This window comes from Colletotrichum fioriniae (assembly GCF_027942845.1).
Source record: "Colletotrichum fioriniae strain IMI 355084 chromosome Unknown scaffold_14, whole genome shotgun sequence".
In the NCBI taxonomy this organism is placed as follows: domain Eukaryota; kingdom Fungi; phylum Ascomycota; class Sordariomycetes; order Glomerellales; family Glomerellaceae; genus Colletotrichum; species Colletotrichum fioriniae.
The window spans coordinates 778,416-799,370 of record NW_027076850.1 but is presented as its reverse complement, the minus strand read 5'-3'; the positions used below and the strand labels follow the sequence as shown (position 1 = coordinate 799,370).

Sequence of the window (20,955 nt, the reverse complement as noted above, 5' to 3'; positions counted from 1 at the left end):
GTCAGTCATGCCGCTTTCACTGAGGACTGATTGAGCTGGACTTGAACTTACGAACCGTCCTTGGAACCTCGGTCCCGAACCAGATGATCGACCAATCCAGAATTGCCCGGAGTTTTGGCCTAAAAGTGGTTAGCTGCGTGACTCTGATTGGCAAGAGCCGCAAGACCTACCATAAGTGTAGCCGAACCTGCAGTCGCCGGCCAACAGATCAGTGGCGGCATAGTCAACTGCTGAGTCGGTTTTGTACTGGCATGCACAGTAGTCGTGCATGTCAGCCATGGACAGCCCCCTGGCGAGCGTTAGCGATCTGAAGTTATGAGTTTCCAAGGATGAATCTCAGGAACATACAGAAAGAGGGCCATGACAGGAAAAACGGAGAGACGCATGTTGAAGATTGACTATGATTGATAAATTTGATGGACTGAATTAAAGCAGGTAGTGAATGTGGCCATAGGTCAGAGAGCGCACTTAGCAATTGTCCTGAAATAACCGAAGCGATGTCTTAGATGCTGCAGGTCAGAAATTCAGCGAACAGCAGCTGCGGACTTATATGCTCTATGGAATAGCGAAGTTGTGAACCCCGCGGGTTCCGTTCGCAAGCAATCATTGTCTTGGGTGTAAGTTTGATTGCATTCTCGTGATAATTTGCAAGAGTCAGTTCTTGAGCTCACAGTTCTGAACTAAGAGTTGCAAAGAGTCCACTGACAGAAGCCGCCACATCCGTTCGGAAGGGCGTGCGGAGAGCGAATCTGTTCTAAAATCAATAAGCACACGTAAAAAATATGCGAAGCTTTTGAGTAACCGGCCAGCGAAGTCACAAGCTTTTGGCTATGGGCGCTTTTAGGCCCGTGTTGTAAGCCTCATTTCCAGCTGGGCAGACTTGGGAAGAAGAAGCCATAGTACTTGACACCAAGAACTCCGTAGTCATATATTTGAATTTGAGATGGAAAATTACGGAGATCCTAAATGTTATGCCACGTAAAGATGTCGAGTTCCACGATATCTGTACAGTTAGACACATCTATATAGCTACGAACTCAAGCCTGCAGACGATGAAAGCTCTTCAACCAGAAAATCCCGCCAGCTCGTCACCAAGCCACAACATTCTTTTTTACATATACGAGGCACTCATTACATTCGATTTGAATATGCTTTGGCTTATTGCTTTATTTATCTCTCTGGCTTCCTGCTCGCCAGTTCTCCAACCTCTGGTACAGGAGCGGGGCCTGACATGCGTCGGTTACCGCGGTGCCCCAGCCGAACTCCCCGCCATCAGCATCGACCTTCGCGGCGACATTGAAGCCCACGTCTTCGATGGCGCCAATCCTACTCTTTCACAGCTTCCTTTGAACACTTGGGCCGGTTCGGCTCGTGATCACCGCTTAGAGTACCGTGCCTGGAGAAGCACCGGCCGCGACGGTATCTTCAACGTCCACCTCGAGGTTCAAGTCACTGGCTACGCCAACGTCTTCGTCAACTTTGGCGCACAGTCTGACCGTGGTAACGGTGATCCGGGCCTGTCTCGTGTTGATAACGGCTTGGCTGTTGGTTCTGGCTCGAACCCCTACCCAAGGCGAACTTTCTTCAGCATGGCTCTTGGTACCATTCACCAGAACATTAACTATAACCTTGTCGGAAACTGGAGTCAGTATACTAATTAGAAGGTTCCGGGCTCAATATCTTGCTGATCGTTTTACAGGACTCTGACTGGGCTCTTTCGATGTGCATGAGTTGGGGCCATTGAGTGATAGCCAGGCTCCAGCTTACGAACGCTCAACTTCTCCATAACCTAAAGACATTAATCAAGCTATGAGCAAAATTTTCCTTGCATTGGAAGTATCGCAATGCTTCTGGCTATCGATAAGGCACATTTTGGAAGTTTATGGGACCTACTTACATCGAGTTGCTGGGGACCAGAAAGGAAAAAGGCCGCCTACGTATTCCATCAACTGCTAGATAGTGCCAATACATATGGACGTATTTCCCTTGGGGTAATAAAGAATGATACATCTGCACGATCTTGCTTCTCTCATATTCGCCTATGAATAAGTAGTTTCGAAACAAAGTATGCGTTGAAGGAAGGCTGGAAACGGATCATTAGATGTGTCCTGATGAAGAGATATGATCAAGGACAGATCGGTTAGTTATGTACTCTTATGAGATATCATGTCTGTCAATGAGACAAAACTCATATGATGCCTAGAGTAACAAAACCATCCATGGCTCAATTTCTTAGGACACGGACAATTAGTGTACCAACAAGAACCGCATGAGAGCCAAATAAAATATGCAACACGGCTTCAGTTGGTAGTTTGAAGCACATAGCTGGATCTAGGGGGCGAGGCCAGGTTCAATGAGCCTATCGTACTGCTAAAACGTTATTATCATAGAGGTCTTACGAGACTACGTATTGAAGACTGTAAGACAGCAAGGTTGAAATTCAATGGCTATATACGATGAAAAGATAGGCAGGTTATACCAGGCGGAGTTGCCCCAGTTTGCATCTGCAACGAATGGTACGAATCTCATCTTATCGTGATAACCATGAAATGTAATATAAAAAACCGAGGCAAAAAAGAGATCCATGGGGTATGCATTCGTTGCTTTGATGTTAAATGGCCACGGGACCCGAGTTGGGGCAAGTCAGAGAGACCCGAGTTCGTACATTTAACCTGTCCTCGATGATTCCTTCCGCGGGCCCAGCACCCTTGAAACTCGGTTGAGACATTATGATTGGTTCCAAATATCTCAAGTTGTCCTACAGACACGATTGTACCTTAAATTGGCGGACGACTGGTTACTTACAGACTTATGGCTATTAGAAAAATGAGTTATTTGAAATGACCCTGTGCCCACATTGAAGAAACTCTAGTTCCCCAAACGTCAACCGGCACCTTCAACTTTCTTTAACTCCTTTTAACAAGGAGAACTATAGACCACAACGTACAATGTCTACCACTAGCACAGACAGTCTCCTCACGGAGGATATGCCGCCGAATACCATCGCTGTCGTCGGCGTGGGCTGCAAATTTCCCGGCGCCGACTCAGTCGAGGACTTCTGGCGCATGCTAGACGCGGGAGAGTCGAAGCTGAGCGAACCACCAAACGGACGTTTCCCTGCCCACGAACACCAACGTGACACGGACAAGACGGTATACTTCGGGAATTACCTCGACGATATTGCCAGCTTTGACCACCGTTTCTTCAAGAAGTCAGGCCGCGAAGCAGCGTCCTTAGACCCCCAGCAACGACTCCTGCTAGAGGTATCCTACCAAGCTCTTGAGTCGGCCGGCTTCTTCGGCCCCCGCAAGCCCGACTTGGACGTCGGCTGCTTTATCGGCGTATGCGCGTCAGACTACAATGACAACGTGGCCAGCCATCCGGCCAACGCCTTCTCTGCCCTCGGAACCCTGAGAGCTTTCGTTCCCGGCAGAATTAGCCACTTCTTCGGGTTGTCTGGGCCGTCAATCGCCCTTGATACGGCCTGCTCATCATCAGCAGTCGCCATCGACGCTGCCTGCAAAGCAATCCTGCACGGCGACTGCAAGAGCGCCATCGCCGGCGGCGTCTCCATTTTCACGAGCCCGTTCTTCTATCAGAACCTGGCGGCGGCCTCATTCCTTAGCCCCACTGGCGCGAGCAAGTCTTTTGACGCCAGTGCTGACGGCTATTGCCGTGGCGAGGGCGTCGGCCTTGTTGTTTTGAAGCGACTTTCTGATGCGATTGCTGACGGCGACAATGTGCTGGGCACGATACTCGCTACCGCTGTTAGGCAGAGCAGCAGCAAAGTGCCCATTACTGTTCCGTATAGCCCGTCACAGACGAAACTCTATCGCAAGCTTCTCACTACGGCTGGTATCGCGGCTGAAGACGTTACTTACGTTGAAGCTCACGGTACGGGGACGCCCGTTGGCGACCCCCTCGAGTTCGGCGCCATCAAGGAGATCTTTGCCAGCGGAGAGAGAGATACTCCTCTTCATTTTGCGTCTGTAAAAGGAAACATCGGCCATACTGAAGGAGCTTCTGGGGTTGCTGGTCTCATCAAGACTCTTCTGATGATGCAGTATCGTGCCATTCCCAGACAGGCTCATTTTCAATCTCCACATCCTAAGATTAGCCTGGTTCCCGGGCAAATGTCAATCCCGACAGCAACCATCCCTTGGACTGCCGACACACTCATCGCATGCGTGAACAATTACGGGGCAGCTGGTAGTATCGCCGCCATGCTTGTCAGGGAACCGCCTTCGAAGACGACGCTGGCGCGGAGTTATCAAGCCACCGCATCAAGTAGCCTCGATAAATTTCCCGTAATCATCACTGCCAACGGCGTCAAGAGCCTCGGCGAGAACGTCGCCAAGCTGTTAGACTACATTTCCTTCCTTCGCAGGGGCTCGGCTTCAGAAGTTGAAATACTGGCTGATCTCGCTTTCAACTTGAGCGAGAGACAGAATCGGACTCTCCCAAACATGCTTGCGACGGTAGTTTCCGATCTTTCAGAGTTGGAAAAGCAACTTCAGATTGTGGTTTCAAATCCCGAGTCATCTCTCTGCCAGACCAACCCTAAGCCGAGTCCAGTTGTCATCATCTTCGGCGGTCAGACCTCCCGCTCTGTGGGCCTCAGCAAACACGTCTATGACAGATCAGCACTCCTTCGCAAGTATCTTGACGAGTGCAATGATATAATCCAAGGTTTTGCACACCCAGGGATCTATCCGGGTATATTTGCGACCAAGCCAGTTGATGACGTGGTTGCGCTGCAGACGATGCAGTTTGCCCTTCACTATGCCTGCGCCCAGTCCTGGATCGCATGCGGCCTGCAGATTGACTGCGTTCTGGGTCATTCCTTCGGTCAGCTCGTTGCTATGGTCGTTTCCGGCGTTCTGTCGCTCGAGGACGGTCTCAAGTTGGTATACGGGCGGGCCGTTCTGATGCGTCAGAAATGGGGCTCGGAAAGGGGCTCCATGATTGCAATTGAGGCCGACTACGAGACCACAAAGAACATAATCTCAGCAGTGCAAAGACTGGACGTCTCTTCTGATTACCGTCTCGAGGTAGCTTGTTTCAACGGGCCTTCAAGTCATGTTCTCGTGGGGTCTTCTGCTGCAGTCGATGCTGCTCACGTTCAATTCATGAGTAGAAGTCCGAAGGGCAGAGCCAAGGTATTAAATGTGACGCATGGCTTCCACTCGAGGTTCAGCGACCCGATTCTTGCCGACTTGGAGAAGCTTGTCGAGGGTTTGTCTTTCAACAAGCCCAGGATCCACTTCGAGACCTGCTCGAAGAGAGAGGCGTGGTTCGACATCACAGCCAAGCAAGTCGCCGATCACACTCGTTCGCCCGTCTACTTCGAAGATGCCGTGAAACGTATTGAGGCTCGCTTCGGCGCATGCACATGGCTGGAAGCTGGGTCTAACTCAGTCGTCACTAGCATCGCTAAGCGCGCTCTTTCTAGCAGCAACACCGATGATCACCTGTTCTGTCCCGTCAACTTAACTCGGGATGACGCGCTGAGTTCAGTAGCAGACACGACCGTCAACCTCTGGAGGCACGGTCACCACGTTCAATTCTGGCATTTCCACCATATCCAGAAGCAAAGCTATCAAGCGCTGAATCTTCCCCCCTACCAGTTCGAGAAGACGCGGCACTGGCTGGACTTCGACCTTCAGGCAGGGATCTCATCTGAGCTGTCCCAAATGCCGGCCAAAGCACCCAAGTCTCTTGTCGTCGAGCCAGAGCTAGAGCCGGTGCTCATTGCGCTATCCGGTTTCCAAGATGGGGCACCCAGTGGCCCCAGGAAGGCGACTTTCACTATCGATCCTCGTTCCGAATGTTGGAAGGTGCTTGTTAGTGGCCATGCTGTGCTGAACGAGGCACTTTGCCCAGCGACTATGTACATCGAGCTGGTTATGCAGGCCACCAAGCAGCTCGCGGCCATTGAGAACATTGCTTGCGCCCCTTTTGCACGTGTGGATGATCTGGAGATCCCCTCGCCCCTCGGAATGGGACAGGATAGGATCGTTCAGCTTATCTTGAGTCCGTCAGACCAGACAGGTTACAAGTTCGACTTTGCCTTCGTCTCACAAGAGCGTTCAGGTAGACAGTCGCAGGTCTCGACGACGCATGCTACTGGAAAGTGTGAGATAGTACCATCGAACGACAAGAGCATAACGGCTGAGCTAGAACGAACCAGCAAGCTCCTTCATCGCATGCAAAAGAGCCAGGATAAGGGTCAGATGTTTACCGAGATGGCTAGGCAGCCTAGCGGCGAAGCTGTCCAAGGCAAACTCGTGTACAAAGTGTTCTCCAGGGTCGTTCAATACGGCGACATTTACCAAGGCGTCCGCAGAGTCGCAGGCAACAGCGACGGTGCCGTCGTTGCCGATGTCGTCTTGCCCAAGCCACAGCCTGCCTGCACACAGGATCTCGTCTCTACACCCGTCGCCATCGACAACTTCTTTCAGGTCCCTGGCCTATACGCCAACTGCCTTGCTCCTTGTCCTCCAGACGATGTTCTCGTCTCTACACACGTCGACCGCGTTCAATTGTCGCCTGATTTCGGCAAGGCACAGGCCGAAGGGAGCAGCCCTGGCTGGGATGTTTTTGCGATATCCACGGCTACGAGCGACAGAGAGAGCAGCAACGACATTTTTGTCACAGACAAGATCACCGGACAGCTCGTTTTTGTTGCTTTTGGAGCTAAGTTTAGCAGGGTGAGGATGGCATCTCTCGCCAAGATTCTGTCTCGTGCGAACCCTTCCGATAAATCTGAAGCGGTGTCCTCCAAACCATCCCAACGGAGTTCGACTACAGCTATAAACCCCCCCAAACTTGAGGCAGCGCCTTTGAAGGCTCCATCGCTAGCTTCAATTTCTCTGCCGAGCATTGCAGCTGCCGTCAATAGCATACTGCCATCTTCACCGCCAGTTCGCCTTGCCATTGCTCCGAGCGTGGCAGATGAGCTGCGTGAATTGCTGAGCAAGATGACAGATGTCCCGGCAGATCAATTGCATGATGACATCACGCTTGAAGAGTTGGGAATTGATTCTCTCATGGCTACGGAGATTGTGTCTGAAGTCAACGAGGTGTTCAACATCTTGATCCCGCAGGACCAACTTCAGGACATGCAGACCTTCTCAGCTCTTTGCGCATACCTCGATGGCTATGGAGCTCAACAAGCATCTCAGAAGTTCAAGGGTAACCCTCAGGTTCCGAAGGGTCCCGTTGTCACTGTTCCTCTCACTCAGCCCCCAAACCAGGAGAGTCGAAACATCATCTTCAACTCTGAATTCCAGCCTGCCGCATCAGCGGTAGAGCCAAGCGGTCTCCAAGAGAAAGACGAGCTCGTCGATTTGATACCGCGACTGGCAGAACTGCTAGGAGATCATCTCGAGTGCCCGGCAACTGACTTTGATCGCTCGACGAATCTCATCGATCGCGGCCTGGATTCTCTTCTCTGCATGGAACTGATGAGCGACATGGAGGAGATGTTCGGAGTTTCTATCGACGCATCTTCTTTCACAGATACCTGCACCTTCGGGGATCTTACTGACATCCTCGTCAGCGCCGCCACACCCGTTGGAAATGCAGAGACGACGGAGCCTAGCACAGCCGACTCGTCCCCAACACCGTCCTCCGGCTATTCGACAGACGGCACCGACTCTAGCATTACTATCGAACGCACTAAAACCCCGCTCAAGGCAGAAAAGCTTCTCTCGGCTCCAGCTAGCTCAGTCTTGGCCAGTGCAGCCCAGGAGTTCGAGGGCATCAGAGTTGATTTCGACAAGTTCGCCGCCATGTGCGGGTTCAGTGACTTCTACATCAAGGTAGCCGACAAACAGGCAGACCTGGTTCTCTCCTATGTCGTAGAGGCCTTCTCGGACCTCGGCACCGACCTCAGCGCACTGAGACCCGGCGATGTAATCCCCAAGATCCCAGTTATACCGAGACATGACCGCATGCTCGGCGTTTTTCATAAAATTCTTCAACGCGGCAAGTTGGCCGACTACGATGGCAGGCATTACGTCCGCTCGGAGAAGATCGTTGACACCACGCCCTCCAGCAGCCGCTTCAAGGATATCCTTGCGGAGTTCCCCCAGCATGCCAAAGAGCATACACTTTTGAATATCTGTGGTTCAAAAATGGCTGCGATTCTGAGTGGTAAGATGGATCCGCTATCGATTCTTTTTGGCACCAAGGCAAACCGCAGCGTACTTGACGACGTGTACGCGACGGCTCCCATGTTCATCATCAGTTCTCAACTTCTCACATCCTTCCTCGAGAAGGCGTTGTCCAAGTCCACCCCTGGACCTGACGGGAAGTATCGCATCGTGGAACTTGGAGCGGGCACAGGCGCAACAACGCGGTGGGTCGTGGACAGACTTGTGCAGAAGGGGGTGCCTATCGAGTATACCTTCACCGACATTTCCGCCGCACTGGTGTCCGGAGCCAAGCGCAAGTTTGCCGGGCTCGACTGCATGAAGTATGACACCATAGACATCGAGAAGCCGCCTGCGCCGCAGCATCTTGGGCAGTACGACATCGTGCTAGCCACGAACTGCATCCACGCCACTACCAACCTTCACAACTCTCTCACCAACATCAACAAGCTCTTGCGGCCCCATGGCTTCGTGTCGCTCGTTGAACTTACAACGCGAAACTACTGGCTGGATATGGTGTTCGGTCTCCTGGATGGTTGGTGGCTGTACGACGACGGCCGCCCCTACGTGCTCGCAACCCCAGAGTTCTGGGACGATACAATGAGACAGGTCGGGTTTCAACACGTCTCGTGGACCGGCGGTCACAAACGCGAGTCTGAGGTCTGCAGGGTCATCACCGGTTTTAAGCAGCCTGTCCGGGATGCATCTCAACATCGCAGCATACCCCAAGAGAAGGCCGGCGGTGTTGAAACAGTCGTCTTCACGCACACAGACAAGCAACTTCCGCTTCGAGCAGACATTCACTATCCTTCACAGTCTCAGGCGTCAGCGCATAGGAATTGGGTGACCGGTATGGTTTAAATCAAGAAGTTCGCATTTTGTACATAGACACCGGAGCTGACGATGCTCCGCTACAGGTTTGATAATCCATGGAGGAGGGCATGTGATGCTGTCACGCCAGGATGTACGGCCGCGTCAAATACAACTTCTTCTGGACAACGGTGTTTTGCCCGTGAGCGTGGACTACAGACTTTGCCCGGAGGCGACCATTCTCAACGGGCCGCTTGTTGATGTTGCCACCGCATATGCTTGGGCAAGGAACACTCTGCCAGACCTGAAGCTGACTCAAACGAAGACGAACAGCCTTCTTGATCGCAACAGAGCTGTGGTTGTCGGCTGGTCGACTGGAGGCACTCTGGCCATGTCTTTGGCCTGGACTTCCGTACCGCGTGGCATCCCGGCACCCGATGCGATTCTTGTCTTTTACTGCCCGACTGATTATGAGGACGAATTCTGGCGAAAGCCAAATGTCCCAGATCACTCAAGTGGGTTCGCAAATGAGACCTACAATGTCATTGATGGGGTCTCTTCTGCCCCCATCACCGCATACAACGTGCCTCCGAAAATGATGGCAGCAGCCGGCTGGATAGCACCAAAAGACCCCCGCAGCCGCGTCGTGCTGCACATGAACTGGCACGGGCAGACACTGCCCGTCCTCTTCCGTGGCTTGCCTTCTGGCTCGGACGTGTCATCACACGCCGCGGCCGCATATAACAAGTTGGAACAGCCCTCATTAGAGGAGGTGGTGCGCGCTAGTCCTTATGCCCAGATTGTCAAGGGCAACTACAAGTCACCGACGCACGTTGTTTTTGGCACTGGAGATGACTTGATTCCATGGGAGCAGGCCCGGCGCACGGTGGACGCCATGAGAGATGCGGGCATTCAGTCGGGGCTTACTCTTGCCCCTGGTCAACCTCATCTGTTTGATCTCTTTCGGGATCCCGATGGAAGTCGTTGGGGTTATGTGAAGGAGGGTTACAAGTTCTTGCTTGAGAGAATTGGGAGAGATATCAAATGAGACTACAACATAAAAAGCTACTTAGCTTCGACGTCAAATTTTTATGAATTGTTAATACAAGCAAGAAAATTTTATAACCGGATGTTTAGGAGAAAGGAATTTGCTGCAAGTTCGCTTTAGATATGCCCATTAGAAATCAACAACTCTTGAAGCAGGACGCTTAGAAACGAGACTGCCTCTACCTCCTCACCCCTGTTCTTCTATTCACCAGCCTTGGGGGAAATAGCACATCTCTCCTTCTGGTGTCGGATCTCAGAAAGGGTGATCCCTGACACACCTTGTCTCTCGTCAGGCACAGCCGAGCTGAACTAGTCGGACCCGAGTTATTCGATGAGCCGGCTACCTTAGGATAGGTGTAGCCAATAACCCGAGTGATGTAATCTGGGTGTGGCATCTAGCGACCACATTAAAGCCTCCGTCGTGCAGGAATTGGTCACTAGTATTGTAGGTCGCGAGAGCGAAAGGGGATACCAAGCTGGCGATTATCAGCCATTCATCCACTGATACATTACCACCGCCGCAATGATTGCAGAAGGACTCTTTGAGCGATTCGATGACAGAGCCTGTCGCATAGTTGGTATCTTGGCGGTCTTAGTCGTTTTCATCTTCGTTCTGGACAATGCGCGTTCGTACATCCGGTTGAGACACATCCCAGGACCAACTGCGGCAGCTCTCACAAACTTCATCCGTCGATCATGGGTCAACACTGGCAACGCCCACGAGATACACACCAATCTACACAACAAATATGGCACCGTTGTGCGGTTTGGTCCCAATGCCGTCATGGTCTCCAAGCCTGATGCGATTGAGAAGATCTACGGTTTTAAGATAAGATTTGAAAAGGTATGCAACGCTGTCATTAGAACCCGACGTCCTGCAAAGGTCTTGGCGCATCATTAACTTCCGGTATAGTCCGAGTTCTACGATTCAATAAGGCCAAGGATTAAGGGTGGCAAGATCCCAGACGTCTTCGCTACTCGCGACGAGGATATTCATCGGCGAATGAGGCGTCCCGTCGCCAATCTGTACTCGCTCACAAGTCTGATGTCGTTTGAGCCGGTCGTCGACTCTACTATGCAACACCTGTTCGAGCGACTAGACGAGTTGTTTTTAGACAAGAAAGTTGATGTCGACCTCTTCAAATGGATGCAATATTTCATGTTCGACGTGCTTGGCGAAGTCACATTCTCCAAGGAACTAGGATGTCTCGATAAAGGTGGCGATGTTGAAGGCGTCATTGAGAACAACTGGCGCTATTTCAATATAATTGCTGCGGTAAGTGAGAATATACGATCCTTGGTATGATTACTAAGGAACTCTATGCTAACCGTATTGCATGGAACAGAATACGCAGATGCCTTGGCTTGACTGCCTGTGGAGAGACAACCCCCTGATTCCCGTCTCCGCGAAAAGAAACCCACTGGTGGAGTTCGGTGCCGCTAGAATCAGGGAGCGAATGAATCTGATCGAGAGCGGCAAAGGCGACCTCGACCAAAAAGACTTCCTCTCCAGCTTCATCGCCGAAAATGCCAAAGACCGCACTCTCCCTGCAATGTACGATCCTACATACAGCTCCTCGAACCTCGGGTTTGGTAATGACGCAGCCAGACTGACGCAACACGCAATAGGTTCCTTCCCACCTGGGTCAATTCCAATATCGTGGCAGGTGCAGACACGACAAGCATTTTGTCTGGCGCCTTGTTATACCATCTCCTCAAAAACTCTGCCTCACTCGCAAAGCTTCAAAAGGAGATCGACGATGCCACCGCCGCGGGGCGACTCTCCAAATTCGCGACTTGGAAAGAATCTAAGGCTCTTACTTACTTTGACGCCTGCGTGAAAGAGGCCACTAGGATGCATCCACCGTTCGCCCTCCCTTTCGAGCGCGTGGTTCCAGACTGTGGACTGGAGATCGACGGGTACCACATTCCTCCGGGAACAAGAATCGGTATTGTAAGTCGACTGTTTATCATTTGATGACTAAATTCGAAAGATACTTTGATGCTGACAGCTCACTTCAACTCTTTAGAACCCGTGGTCGCTGCATCGCGACGTATCACTGTATGGTGCCGAACCGGACCTCTGGCGACCCGAGAGATGGCTGTGCGATGAAGAGCAACACGCCACTATGTATAATACACTTCTGACTGTAAGTCTTGTGAACAAGAAAGACATCAACCGGGATCGCGTTAACGTTATTGGCTTCACAAGTTTGGCGCTGGCCACCGGAGCTGCCTCGGGAAGCACCTCGCCTATTTCGAGATATACAAGCTCATTCCCTCATTGTTGCAGCGCTACAATGTGAGTATACTGGCTGTACTTACCAATTGATACACGGTAATTGATAACCCGCTCTAGATACAATTAGAAAACCAAGATGAGGAGTGGACTGTTGAGAACAAGTGGCTTGCCAAGCCTTCGGGATTCCGCGTCAAGCTTTCGACTCGTAGTTAGGATCACATAAATAGTTTACGGGCATTTCGTAGAAAATGGCACTTAGACTTCAACGCAGCAAAAAAATTTGTCTGCGCAGAAACTCTGTGTTCTTCGCACAAAGTGTCTCCAGAACAAGACTTATTTCTAGAACTGTTTTCCGACCCTATCCACCTGGATGTGGTCTGAACTGGAGAACCATTCTCTAAATCACATGATTCATAAGGAAGAAAATATTCAATGTGGTCAATGGTCTAATTACAGCTCATCTAATCGTACACCATACCTCGGTCATGAAGCAGCTGTGTAGTTTAGGGCGGTGCAGGTTGTCGGGTCCGGGGCCGAGTTGACTCGGACTAAGCGCACACTTTATGCGCATTAGTGTCAGTTGCTTACACAGTATGTGCAGGCAAACCTCGTGTCGCATTCTGCTTAACATATTCCAACACTGGCTGGGGCGCTTGTTTCAAAGCAATTCCTTTTGTTCATGATTGGCCCGAGGTGGCTCTTATACTAACTCGGGTCCCGTCAACCTAGTTGCACCGGACGCAAACCGGCCAACATCAGCTCATCTTCACCACCATATATTGCGCTGAAAAGGATACTCATAGTAGTGTCTTCGTGCCTCTCTGAGTTAACCAATTACTCATTTAATCTGTGTTCATTTGTCCTAGCCTACGATGCCTGGGCTTACAACCCAACCTCTAGTTCAATCTGAGAAGCCAGAGAAGTCACTCGTGGTTTGGCAGTCACTCAAGAAATGTCTCCCGCCAGCGGAAAATAAGGACGTTGAGTTTTGGTGGAATCTCACCGGGTACCACCTCGCAGTCATGATCGACGCGGCAGGCTATTCTACCCAGCTGCAATACGAAACCCTTCTTTTTCACTATCACTGGATTGTAAGCAGCCTACTTCATGCTCCTCTTTTGTTACAGGTCGAACACTAACTCAACAATTAATTTAGGTTCCTAGGCTGGGTCCAGCGCCGCACCCTGATGGCACTGCGGTCTTCAAGTCTCTCGTCGCTTATGACGGCTCGCCATTCGAGTACTCGTGGAAATGGAACACCACGTCCGGCGAACCCGACATCCGCTACTCTTGGGAGGCGATCAACAGCTCCTCAGGAACCGCTGCCGATCCCCTGAACCATGATCCCACGCTCGACTATATGGAGCAAGTGCCAAGCGCTCTCCCGGGCGTCGACTTCTCGTGGTACCGCCACTTCCTGGCAGAGCTGTACAATCCAGACAGGTCCGTCTACGCCAAGGAGCTGGAGGAGGGCGAGCCGCCAGCGACGACTCTGATGCATGCCGTCGAGTACAACAAGAAAGCCAGCTTCGGACTCAAGTCGTACTTCCTCCCGCGGAAGCTCTTCCAGGGCGGCGACCCCGCGACGTTAGGTGAATGGGACGCCGCCATCAAGAAGCTGAACCCAGATGGCAAGCATCCAGGCAGAGACGCTCTGATGCACTTCCTGGCCAATAGCCCCGAGGGCCGCCTCATGAAGCCCAACGTCATGGGCATGGACAACGTAACGCCGTCCAAATCTCGCCTCAAGATGTACTTCACCTCGCGCAATACCTGCTTCAACTCGGTCCGGGAGGTCATCACCATGGGCGGGCTCCGCGACGTCTCTGAGGCCAGCCTGCAGGACCTGCGCTCCCTCATCCTCGCCATTCTCGGTCTGCCCGAGGACTACCCCGAGGACGCTGAGTTCGCTCCAGCGTCCGCCAGCGGCGACAACAAGTGGGACGACTTCGACGCGCTGTGCGAGGGCTTCACGTACTTCTTCGACATCGCACCCTCGAGCGGCACGCCCGACGTAAAGTTCTACCTGCCCACGCGTAAATATGGCCCCGATGATTTGACGATTGCGAGGAACCTAGTCGCATGGCTCCGGGAGCGCGGCCGTGGCGCCTACTGCAACGAGTATCTCGCCATGCTGGAGAAGCTCGCCGTTCACCGCGGCCTGGAGAACGGTAAGGGCATGCACGCGTACATCAGCTACCAGTGCACCGACAAGGGTGAACCGGATATCAAGTCATATATTTCTCCTGAGTTGTATCATAAAGCGCGGTATCTCTCCGCCTAGGAATGTCTAGCTAAGTTCCGAACGACAAACAATTAGTTTCCAAAGCACGCATTGAGCCAGTTCTGCGGATGGCTAAAGTGCGGTGCCATGATCCTCCAACTTCACAAGATGAGCTTCCTCCCATAAATACCGCGCGGGGGCATCATGCAATGTATATATCCACGGAAACCCGCTGAGATGATGATGAACTGTTGCCCAGTCGCGCAGGTCTGCACGATCGCAAGTCTCCGCGATTGCAAATAGCAGCCAGCTGTGGTCATTGACTTTTAGGACCGAGATACCGCTGATAAACAGAATCCACAGCAGCAGTGAGACATCGCCAGTTCGCGCGTCTGTGTGCGTCGAATAGAGTTCTCGAACGGCGTCCACTAGACGAGTGCATAGAAGCGATGAACTGAAGTTATCACGGCAGTAGTTGGGAAGCAGGCCGGTCATGAACGCCAGCATCGCGAGACGTGATGCGTTGCCGTAGAGGCCTCCCGAAGCAAGTAGGGGCTGACTGAAAGGGTCACCTTCCAAGAGACGGTAAAGGAGTGATATGAGCGTCTCTGTGTAGTCTAAGGGGTTGAGCTTGGCTCGTCCGTTCTTCACCCTGTCATTGAGGACGCCGGCGAAAACGATGAGATCTAGCAGGATGCGGGGCAGCCCGGGGGGACAGGCAGAGAGTTGTTCTTTGACGGTGGCAGAGTCGCATAAGACAGTTGTTACGGGCACATCCTGACTATTAAACATCGTGGGTGACCCGTTCTGCATGGCCAATTCAATATCGAGTCTGCTGTTTGTGAGTGCTCTGTCTTTCAGAGATCGGATGTCAGATTGGGAAGAAGCTGCATACCTGAGTGGCTTGAGGGCCAATGGACGGTTCTCCTTCATCAATCTGGTGATACCCCCGCGCAACTCAATCATTCGATGAAGCCCTTTGAGGTGTACGAGACCGGTGGAGTGTTGCTGGTGAATCTGTTGGTAGATGGCGAGGGTGACAACAGCAGCAATGGCGCTATCCGATATGGCTTGGGGGCCAGAAAGTTTGAGGTTGACCAACGAATAAGCCTGGCATATGTGATGCAAAGTCTTTGACGACGTGGTAGGCTTTCTTTCAAAGAAGTCGACGTATGACGCCGACACGGCCAAGGTCGAGTGAAAGTCTGGGGCAGTGGTGAGTTGAATGTAAAATGGAAATTCGCCCGCATGAGTCACTCACATGCTTCATCTACCAGTATGCAGTTGACCCAAATCGATTTCAACATGTCGAACTTGTAGCAGAATTGGGGAGGAAACAGCGTATCACTGATGTCAAGGAACCCTGGAGGAAGCAGGCAAGTTAGAGAAGCATCAGGATAGAGGTTAGGGCGGTGGTAGGGGTCTGGGCGAGCCATACACCGATGCATGAGCCGAGTGGAGTCAGGATCGAGTTCTTGGGGGAACGATGTTAGACAGAAGTCATTCCAGAACACCCGTCGTGGTATCTTCAGCTGACGCTTGATGGGGACATTGTTCGTCTGTCTTCGCGTCGAGGGTCGTGGTCTGCCGGCATTCTTGCCCCTCATGACATGAGAACGAAGGGTGCGACGGTCCGACTTGCCTATCCCGGCCGCATTCTGTTCGATGAACACCAACGCAGGGCTCATCGTGGTCGCTCGAACGGTCTGGTCGATGTCGGTAGTGAAGATTACGGTAGGCGGGGTACTCTCCCTTGGCAAGCCATGAGCTCAACTGTTGCCTGTCTACAACGGGATGTGCTATTTTTAGACCACGCTAACCTGATGCCGGATCTCCTACAACATTATTGATCCAACGTCGCTCCAATCATGAGGATTGGAACCTTTTAACACATCTTTATGGTGATACAAGTATAAGCCTGTTTTTTATAATAAATATATATATATATAATAAAAATAAAAAACTTGCTTATACAGTCTACACATATTCATTCTTCAAAATCGATGCTAGACTGGCAGTGGATGTTGGAGATAAATTGAATTGTGGAAGCAATCTCAGAACAAACATTGAGCTGGCGATTATAGCTTCATTCATATCATGTGGCCAATTGGCTACTTTTCACGAGATAAATTTTGATATTAATCTGGTACTACTGCTTTAGTCGTATCATATGCAATAAAATTTGTAACAAGTTAAAGGCCCATACATCCCTCGAGAAGATTCTTGACAGATGACGGCCACTCTAGCTCCAGGCCGCCGCGTTGGAAGGAACAGGGTGATATCCATTGAAAAAGCCCTGAGGATCGAACTTGTTCTTCAATCCCGTCAAACGCTCATGGCGCCACTCATCGTAACCATACAGAGCCGACAGAGGCTCGTCCTCGTTGGCATAGTTCTGGTAGACGTAGAGCTTGTCGTAGCCGGAAGAGCTGGGCTCAGCAAACTATCGCGCCACTCCGCGAAGAAATTGTTGACAGCGTCGGCAACGGAGTCATCCGTGTACGAGCCGATTGACTCAATCACGTTCTCAAAGTGGTCACGGTGAGGGAAAGCCGAGTAGTCGTCGGAAAGCGCCTTGACTCCCTGCACGGGGAAGGTCTCGATCATCATAGCCGAGCCGGCAGCGAGAGGGTTTGCTACCAGGAAAGTCTCGAACGCGTCGGTGAAGTTGACCCAGGTGGTCGGGTTAAGGACCTTGGTGTTGAGGGCGCGCAGGTTGTATCGCGGTCCAGTCGCGCAGGATTGCGGGATGAGACCGTGGACCGTCTTCGTGGGCAGCTCTTCCCAGCCCAGCATGTTCTCTTGGAGATCGACACTGAAGGAAGAGAAACGCTCGGTGTACTTTCTGCCCTCTTCCTCCGGTCCAGAATAGACTAGGTTGACGATGACGGTGATCTTTGGAGAGGTTAGCAAGGAACAATAGTAGTGAGCTTGATAATGACACGCTGACGTACCTGAGATGTCGTAGCATCCAATGCGAAGAACATGAGGACGGCCAGCTTCTCATCCAGACCTTCCGCAGTCAGCTCATTGGTGATCTCCATTACCCGTTGCACGGAGTCCTTGGTGAAGACGAGGTCTGCACTGTAGTGCTTTCCTCCGTTCGTCGCCGGCCAGGTTTCGTACGTCGACTCGATAACGATGCCGTAGTTTTGGCCCGACCCCCTGATTCCCCAGAAAAGATCAGAGTTGACGTTGTTGGAAGCCTCGATAATGGTGCCGTTCCACAGAGCCAAGCGGACCTTGCGGAGGGCATCGCTAGTCAAGCCGTGCAGGCCCTGAAGACGTCCAAGGCCACCGCCTAACATCGCGCCTGTTGAACCCACACATGGGCATGATCCCACAGCTATTTTATCTCATGTTAAAAAATTCAAGGCACATCATTCTCATTGTGGTGTATCTTACTCAGTTCTCGTCCGGCGGCCGCTACGGTGTCGATGAGATCGCTGAAACGGACACCAGTCCCCACAACAGCTGTGTTGTCGCCTTGCAGCTTGACGTAGTTGAAGTTCTCCAAGTTGATCAAGACGGCGTCTTGGATGGCGTGGAGAGACGGAGCATATCCGTGACCTCCAGACTTGGCTAGCCAGGTCATGTTGTTACCGGACATATATTCAAGCTACGTACGCGATACCGTATTAGTCAAAGCTTCTTGCCGTCCGCAGGTCGTTCCAGCAGAATGGTGCAATGCTGGATGTGCTAACTTACAGCGAGGGAAAGCTGCTCCTCGGTTTCGGGAAGGAAAACTTCGTCAAAGGTAGGGGCCTTGTAGGAAGACCAACGTGTCGTCTTTTCGCCGAAGCCAGCCCAGGTCTTGTCGTGTACCAGACTAGAAACTTCCGTCGGCCATACAATTTGAGAATCGTTGCGAGGATACAATGTTGAGAAAGTCAGGGGCGTGCTTGATGCCGTCTGGACGATGGCCAGAAGCGCCGGCAGGGCTTGAACGATCGTGAGGCGGGCCATTTCTACTACTATGGGAATTAAAGCGCACGAGAGAGACTTGTTGCTGTTCAGGTTCTGTGGATGATTCATCAAAAAGACATCAATTCAAAACGGGGCTCTTGAACTTTTATATTCTTCTCAGTCGTAGCCGTTCGCGATGGTGGCTTGCTGTGCCTCAGCCTTCAGGCCCCCAAACTTCAAGAATGAAGCCATTGTAGAGCCATCGTGGAGAGACCGTTTCGCTCCTGTGATGGGCGCAGCGCTCTCTCGCGACGCAGGCTCCTCTGTCTGCCCCGAAGTGGTGATAGTTTGGATGAGAGCATCGTAGGATTTTTCAGTCAGGGCTCAGCCGCTGCCCTTCTCAACCTGATTAGGAATGGCTTCTCATTTGGGGGCCTCCATAAGCTAAACATGAGCGCCCAATCTCAATCTGGAAGCCGTACCTGGAGAGATGGGATTTATTTTGGTTGGATTGAGGCCCAGAGGCGCAATCCATGGGCATAGAGTACGTCCCTGAGGGATCACTAGTTCGAAGGCAGCCGCATTCAACGATCCTTGCGTTCCGATAAGCGGATATACCAAGACTCTATGAAGCTTGTAATACAGGGATGTGAATATTTGAGCGCTTAGGGCCAAGCCGTGACAGCCGTTCGGGACTGAGAAGCCAGTCGCATCAACCGGAGACGATCTCCGAGGAGTGCCTGCCTGGAGCGGATAGTCCTTGTGTGAGATTGAACGGAACGACGGGGAACTTCAGGTAATTCTGCAAGGGCACCGTGGTCAGCATCGATTGTTCGGACGATGAGGGGTCGCAGAAGCGGCCGTTCGTCCCAAGATCCTCGCCCCCTCCCGGTCCGCCCGAACTAGCGAATCGCCTCGCGTGGCCTCTGAAAAGTGGGACCGGTCTGGAACTCAGAGCGAAGAACATGATAACAATAGCATCACTTAAGCCTGAATCGAGGTCCTCAAAGAAACTGTAGCTTACTCGGCTTCTTGGTCGTTGACTCGGGTCCGCTGGGCTGACAACTCGGGCCCGGGTCCCACAAATCGAACTCGGGTCCCAGGCTGCGGGGCACTAGTCTCCGGCAGAGCATACTCCGTACTAGACCGGAACCTGTCGAATGCCTAGCTGGAAATCAAGTGTAGCCTAATTTGCGCAACCAAACCCATCATAATATGGTGAATCAAGCTGTTTGAAAGGTGACATCGAAATTGCGGACACAATTCTTCCGACCCTTCCATTCTCCTACCTTAACGTTGGAAGAATACATAGCAAGCCATGGGTTCAGCCACAGAGATTCCAACATACACTGGAAAGACCGTCTTGGTCACTGGAGCAGCTGGTACACTCGGACAAGCGACTGCAATCTCGTTTGCCGCCGCGGGAATTGCCCGTCTCGCCATCGTTGACCACGTCGACGTTTCGGATACCCGCGAAAAGGTTCTTCAGGCAGCTATCGACGTCGGCAAACCGACGCCCGATGTGCTTGCCTTGACCATCGACGTCTATGATGCCGCGAGCGTCGAGGCAGGCGTGCGGGAGGTGAGCTCAATGTGGGATCATGTCGACACTTTTGTCAACATCGCAGCTTCTTCGTCTAAAACCGTCATCCCTCAGGGCGATGTAATTGGATTAAGAGACGTGAATACCTGGTGGAAGGTCTGGGAGACTAACGCTAAGGGCATAAGTCTCATGGCTCGAGCCCTACTGCCTCTCTTATCACGCGGCTCCGAAAGGACGATCGTGAATGCGGTTCCTGTGTTCTCCGCCAATCCTGCGGCACCTGCAAACGATAGCCAATTGTCAGTGCTGTCTTCTACGCGGCTTTCTGAGAGTCTTATGCTCGACTACGCCCACGAGGGCCTGTTGGTCTACTCTGTGAACCCAGAAATCGATTTGGAAGGAAGAGTGCTAGAAGTCGCGGGGCAAGGTATGTCGAGCTAGTGACACTTTCAGAAGATGAAAGTGCTTTGACTTTATGATAATCAATGCTAATATCTACCAGTCATTAATGTCAGATGCGGCGATGTTATTGTCCATCTGACCGGCAAGCGGCGTGAATGGCTGGCAGGGAGACATGTCAGAAGCGTGGAGGACTTGATTGAGCTGCAGGCCCACGACGAAAACTTGGCTGGCAATTTTCTTCCAAAGATGCAGTCTCCTATTGAGATAGCTCCTTTTAAGAGTGAATCTTTTGTGCCTTCTTGGACATCTAGAAGGGGGAGAGTGCCTCGTAGTAGTTACTGAGCAGTGTGTGGGAACAATTAGCATAGCATTGTCATTGAGGACTTACTATTTGTTATTGAAGCATACATGACTTGATAGTAACTGTCAGATGAACTCAGAATAATTCGAAACAGGCAATTTTCTTACGAATGAAGGCTGAATATTGACTTGGCTTTCCCTTTAGTGTTCCAATTTTATTACTGGCGTCATATCGAAGGCTAGCAACCGAGGACTCTGATTGGATTGTAACCATTTCCACTTTCGATACGTGCCTTTGGAAATTCTATATGATTTGATGTGTCTC

The 20,955-nt window shown here is 51.7% G+C and overlaps 6 protein-coding genes across 6 annotated transcripts; 5 read left to right on the top strand and 1 right to left on the bottom strand.

Annotated features, from left to right (window-relative positions):
- Positions 1 to 984: 984 nt before the first annotated feature.
- Positions 985 to 1,661, top strand: N0V96_010381 (uncharacterized protein; the record flags this gene model as incomplete). Its single annotated transcript, XM_053194733.2, has 2 exons — positions 985 to 991; positions 1,198 to 1,661. 2 exons carry the CDS (start codon positions 985 to 987, stop codon positions 1,659 to 1,661), a joined length of 471 nt encoding a protein of 156 aa, XP_053047902.2.
- Positions 1,662 to 2,948: 1,287 nt separating this feature from the next.
- Positions 2,949 to 10,014, top strand: N0V96_010380 (uncharacterized protein; the record flags this gene model as incomplete). Its single annotated transcript, XM_053194732.2, has 2 exons — positions 2,949 to 9,006; positions 9,074 to 10,014. 2 exons carry the CDS (start codon positions 2,949 to 2,951, stop codon positions 10,012 to 10,014), a joined length of 6,999 nt encoding a protein of 2,332 aa, XP_053047901.2.
- Positions 10,015 to 10,536: 522 nt separating this feature from the next.
- N0V96_010379 (uncharacterized protein) lies at positions 10,537 to 11,319 on the top strand (the record flags this gene model as incomplete). Its single annotated transcript, XM_053194730.2, has 2 exons — positions 10,537 to 10,857; positions 10,927 to 11,319. The coding sequence occupies 2 exons, from the start codon at positions 10,537 to 10,539 to the stop codon at positions 11,317 to 11,319; spliced, it is 714 nt and encodes a 237-aa protein (XP_053047899.2).
- Positions 11,320 to 13,127: 1,808 nt separating this feature from the next.
- N0V96_010378 (uncharacterized protein) lies at positions 13,128 to 14,539 on the top strand (the record flags this gene model as incomplete). Its single annotated transcript, XM_053194729.2, has 2 exons — positions 13,128 to 13,346; positions 13,412 to 14,539. The coding sequence occupies 2 exons, from the start codon at positions 13,128 to 13,130 to the stop codon at positions 14,537 to 14,539; spliced, it is 1,347 nt and encodes a 448-aa protein (XP_053047898.2).
- Positions 14,540 to 16,721: 2,182 nt separating this feature from the next.
- Positions 16,722 to 18,445, bottom strand: N0V96_010377 (uncharacterized protein; the record flags this gene model as incomplete). The annotated part of the gene is made up of 5 exons (XM_065758924.1): positions 16,722 to 16,908; positions 16,935 to 17,374; positions 17,434 to 17,825; positions 17,885 to 18,098; positions 18,188 to 18,445. The coding sequence occupies 5 exons, from the start codon at positions 18,443 to 18,445 to the stop codon at positions 16,722 to 16,724; spliced, it is 1,491 nt and encodes a 496-aa protein (XP_065612447.1).
- Positions 18,446 to 19,703: 1,258 nt separating this feature from the next.
- Positions 19,704 to 20,437, top strand: N0V96_010376 (uncharacterized protein; the record flags this gene model as incomplete). Its single annotated transcript, XM_065758923.1, has 2 exons — positions 19,704 to 19,978; positions 20,431 to 20,437. The coding sequence occupies 2 exons, from the start codon at positions 19,704 to 19,706 to the stop codon at positions 20,435 to 20,437; spliced, it is 282 nt and encodes a 93-aa protein (XP_065612446.1).
- Between the last annotated feature and the right edge of the window lie 518 nt (positions 20,438 to 20,955).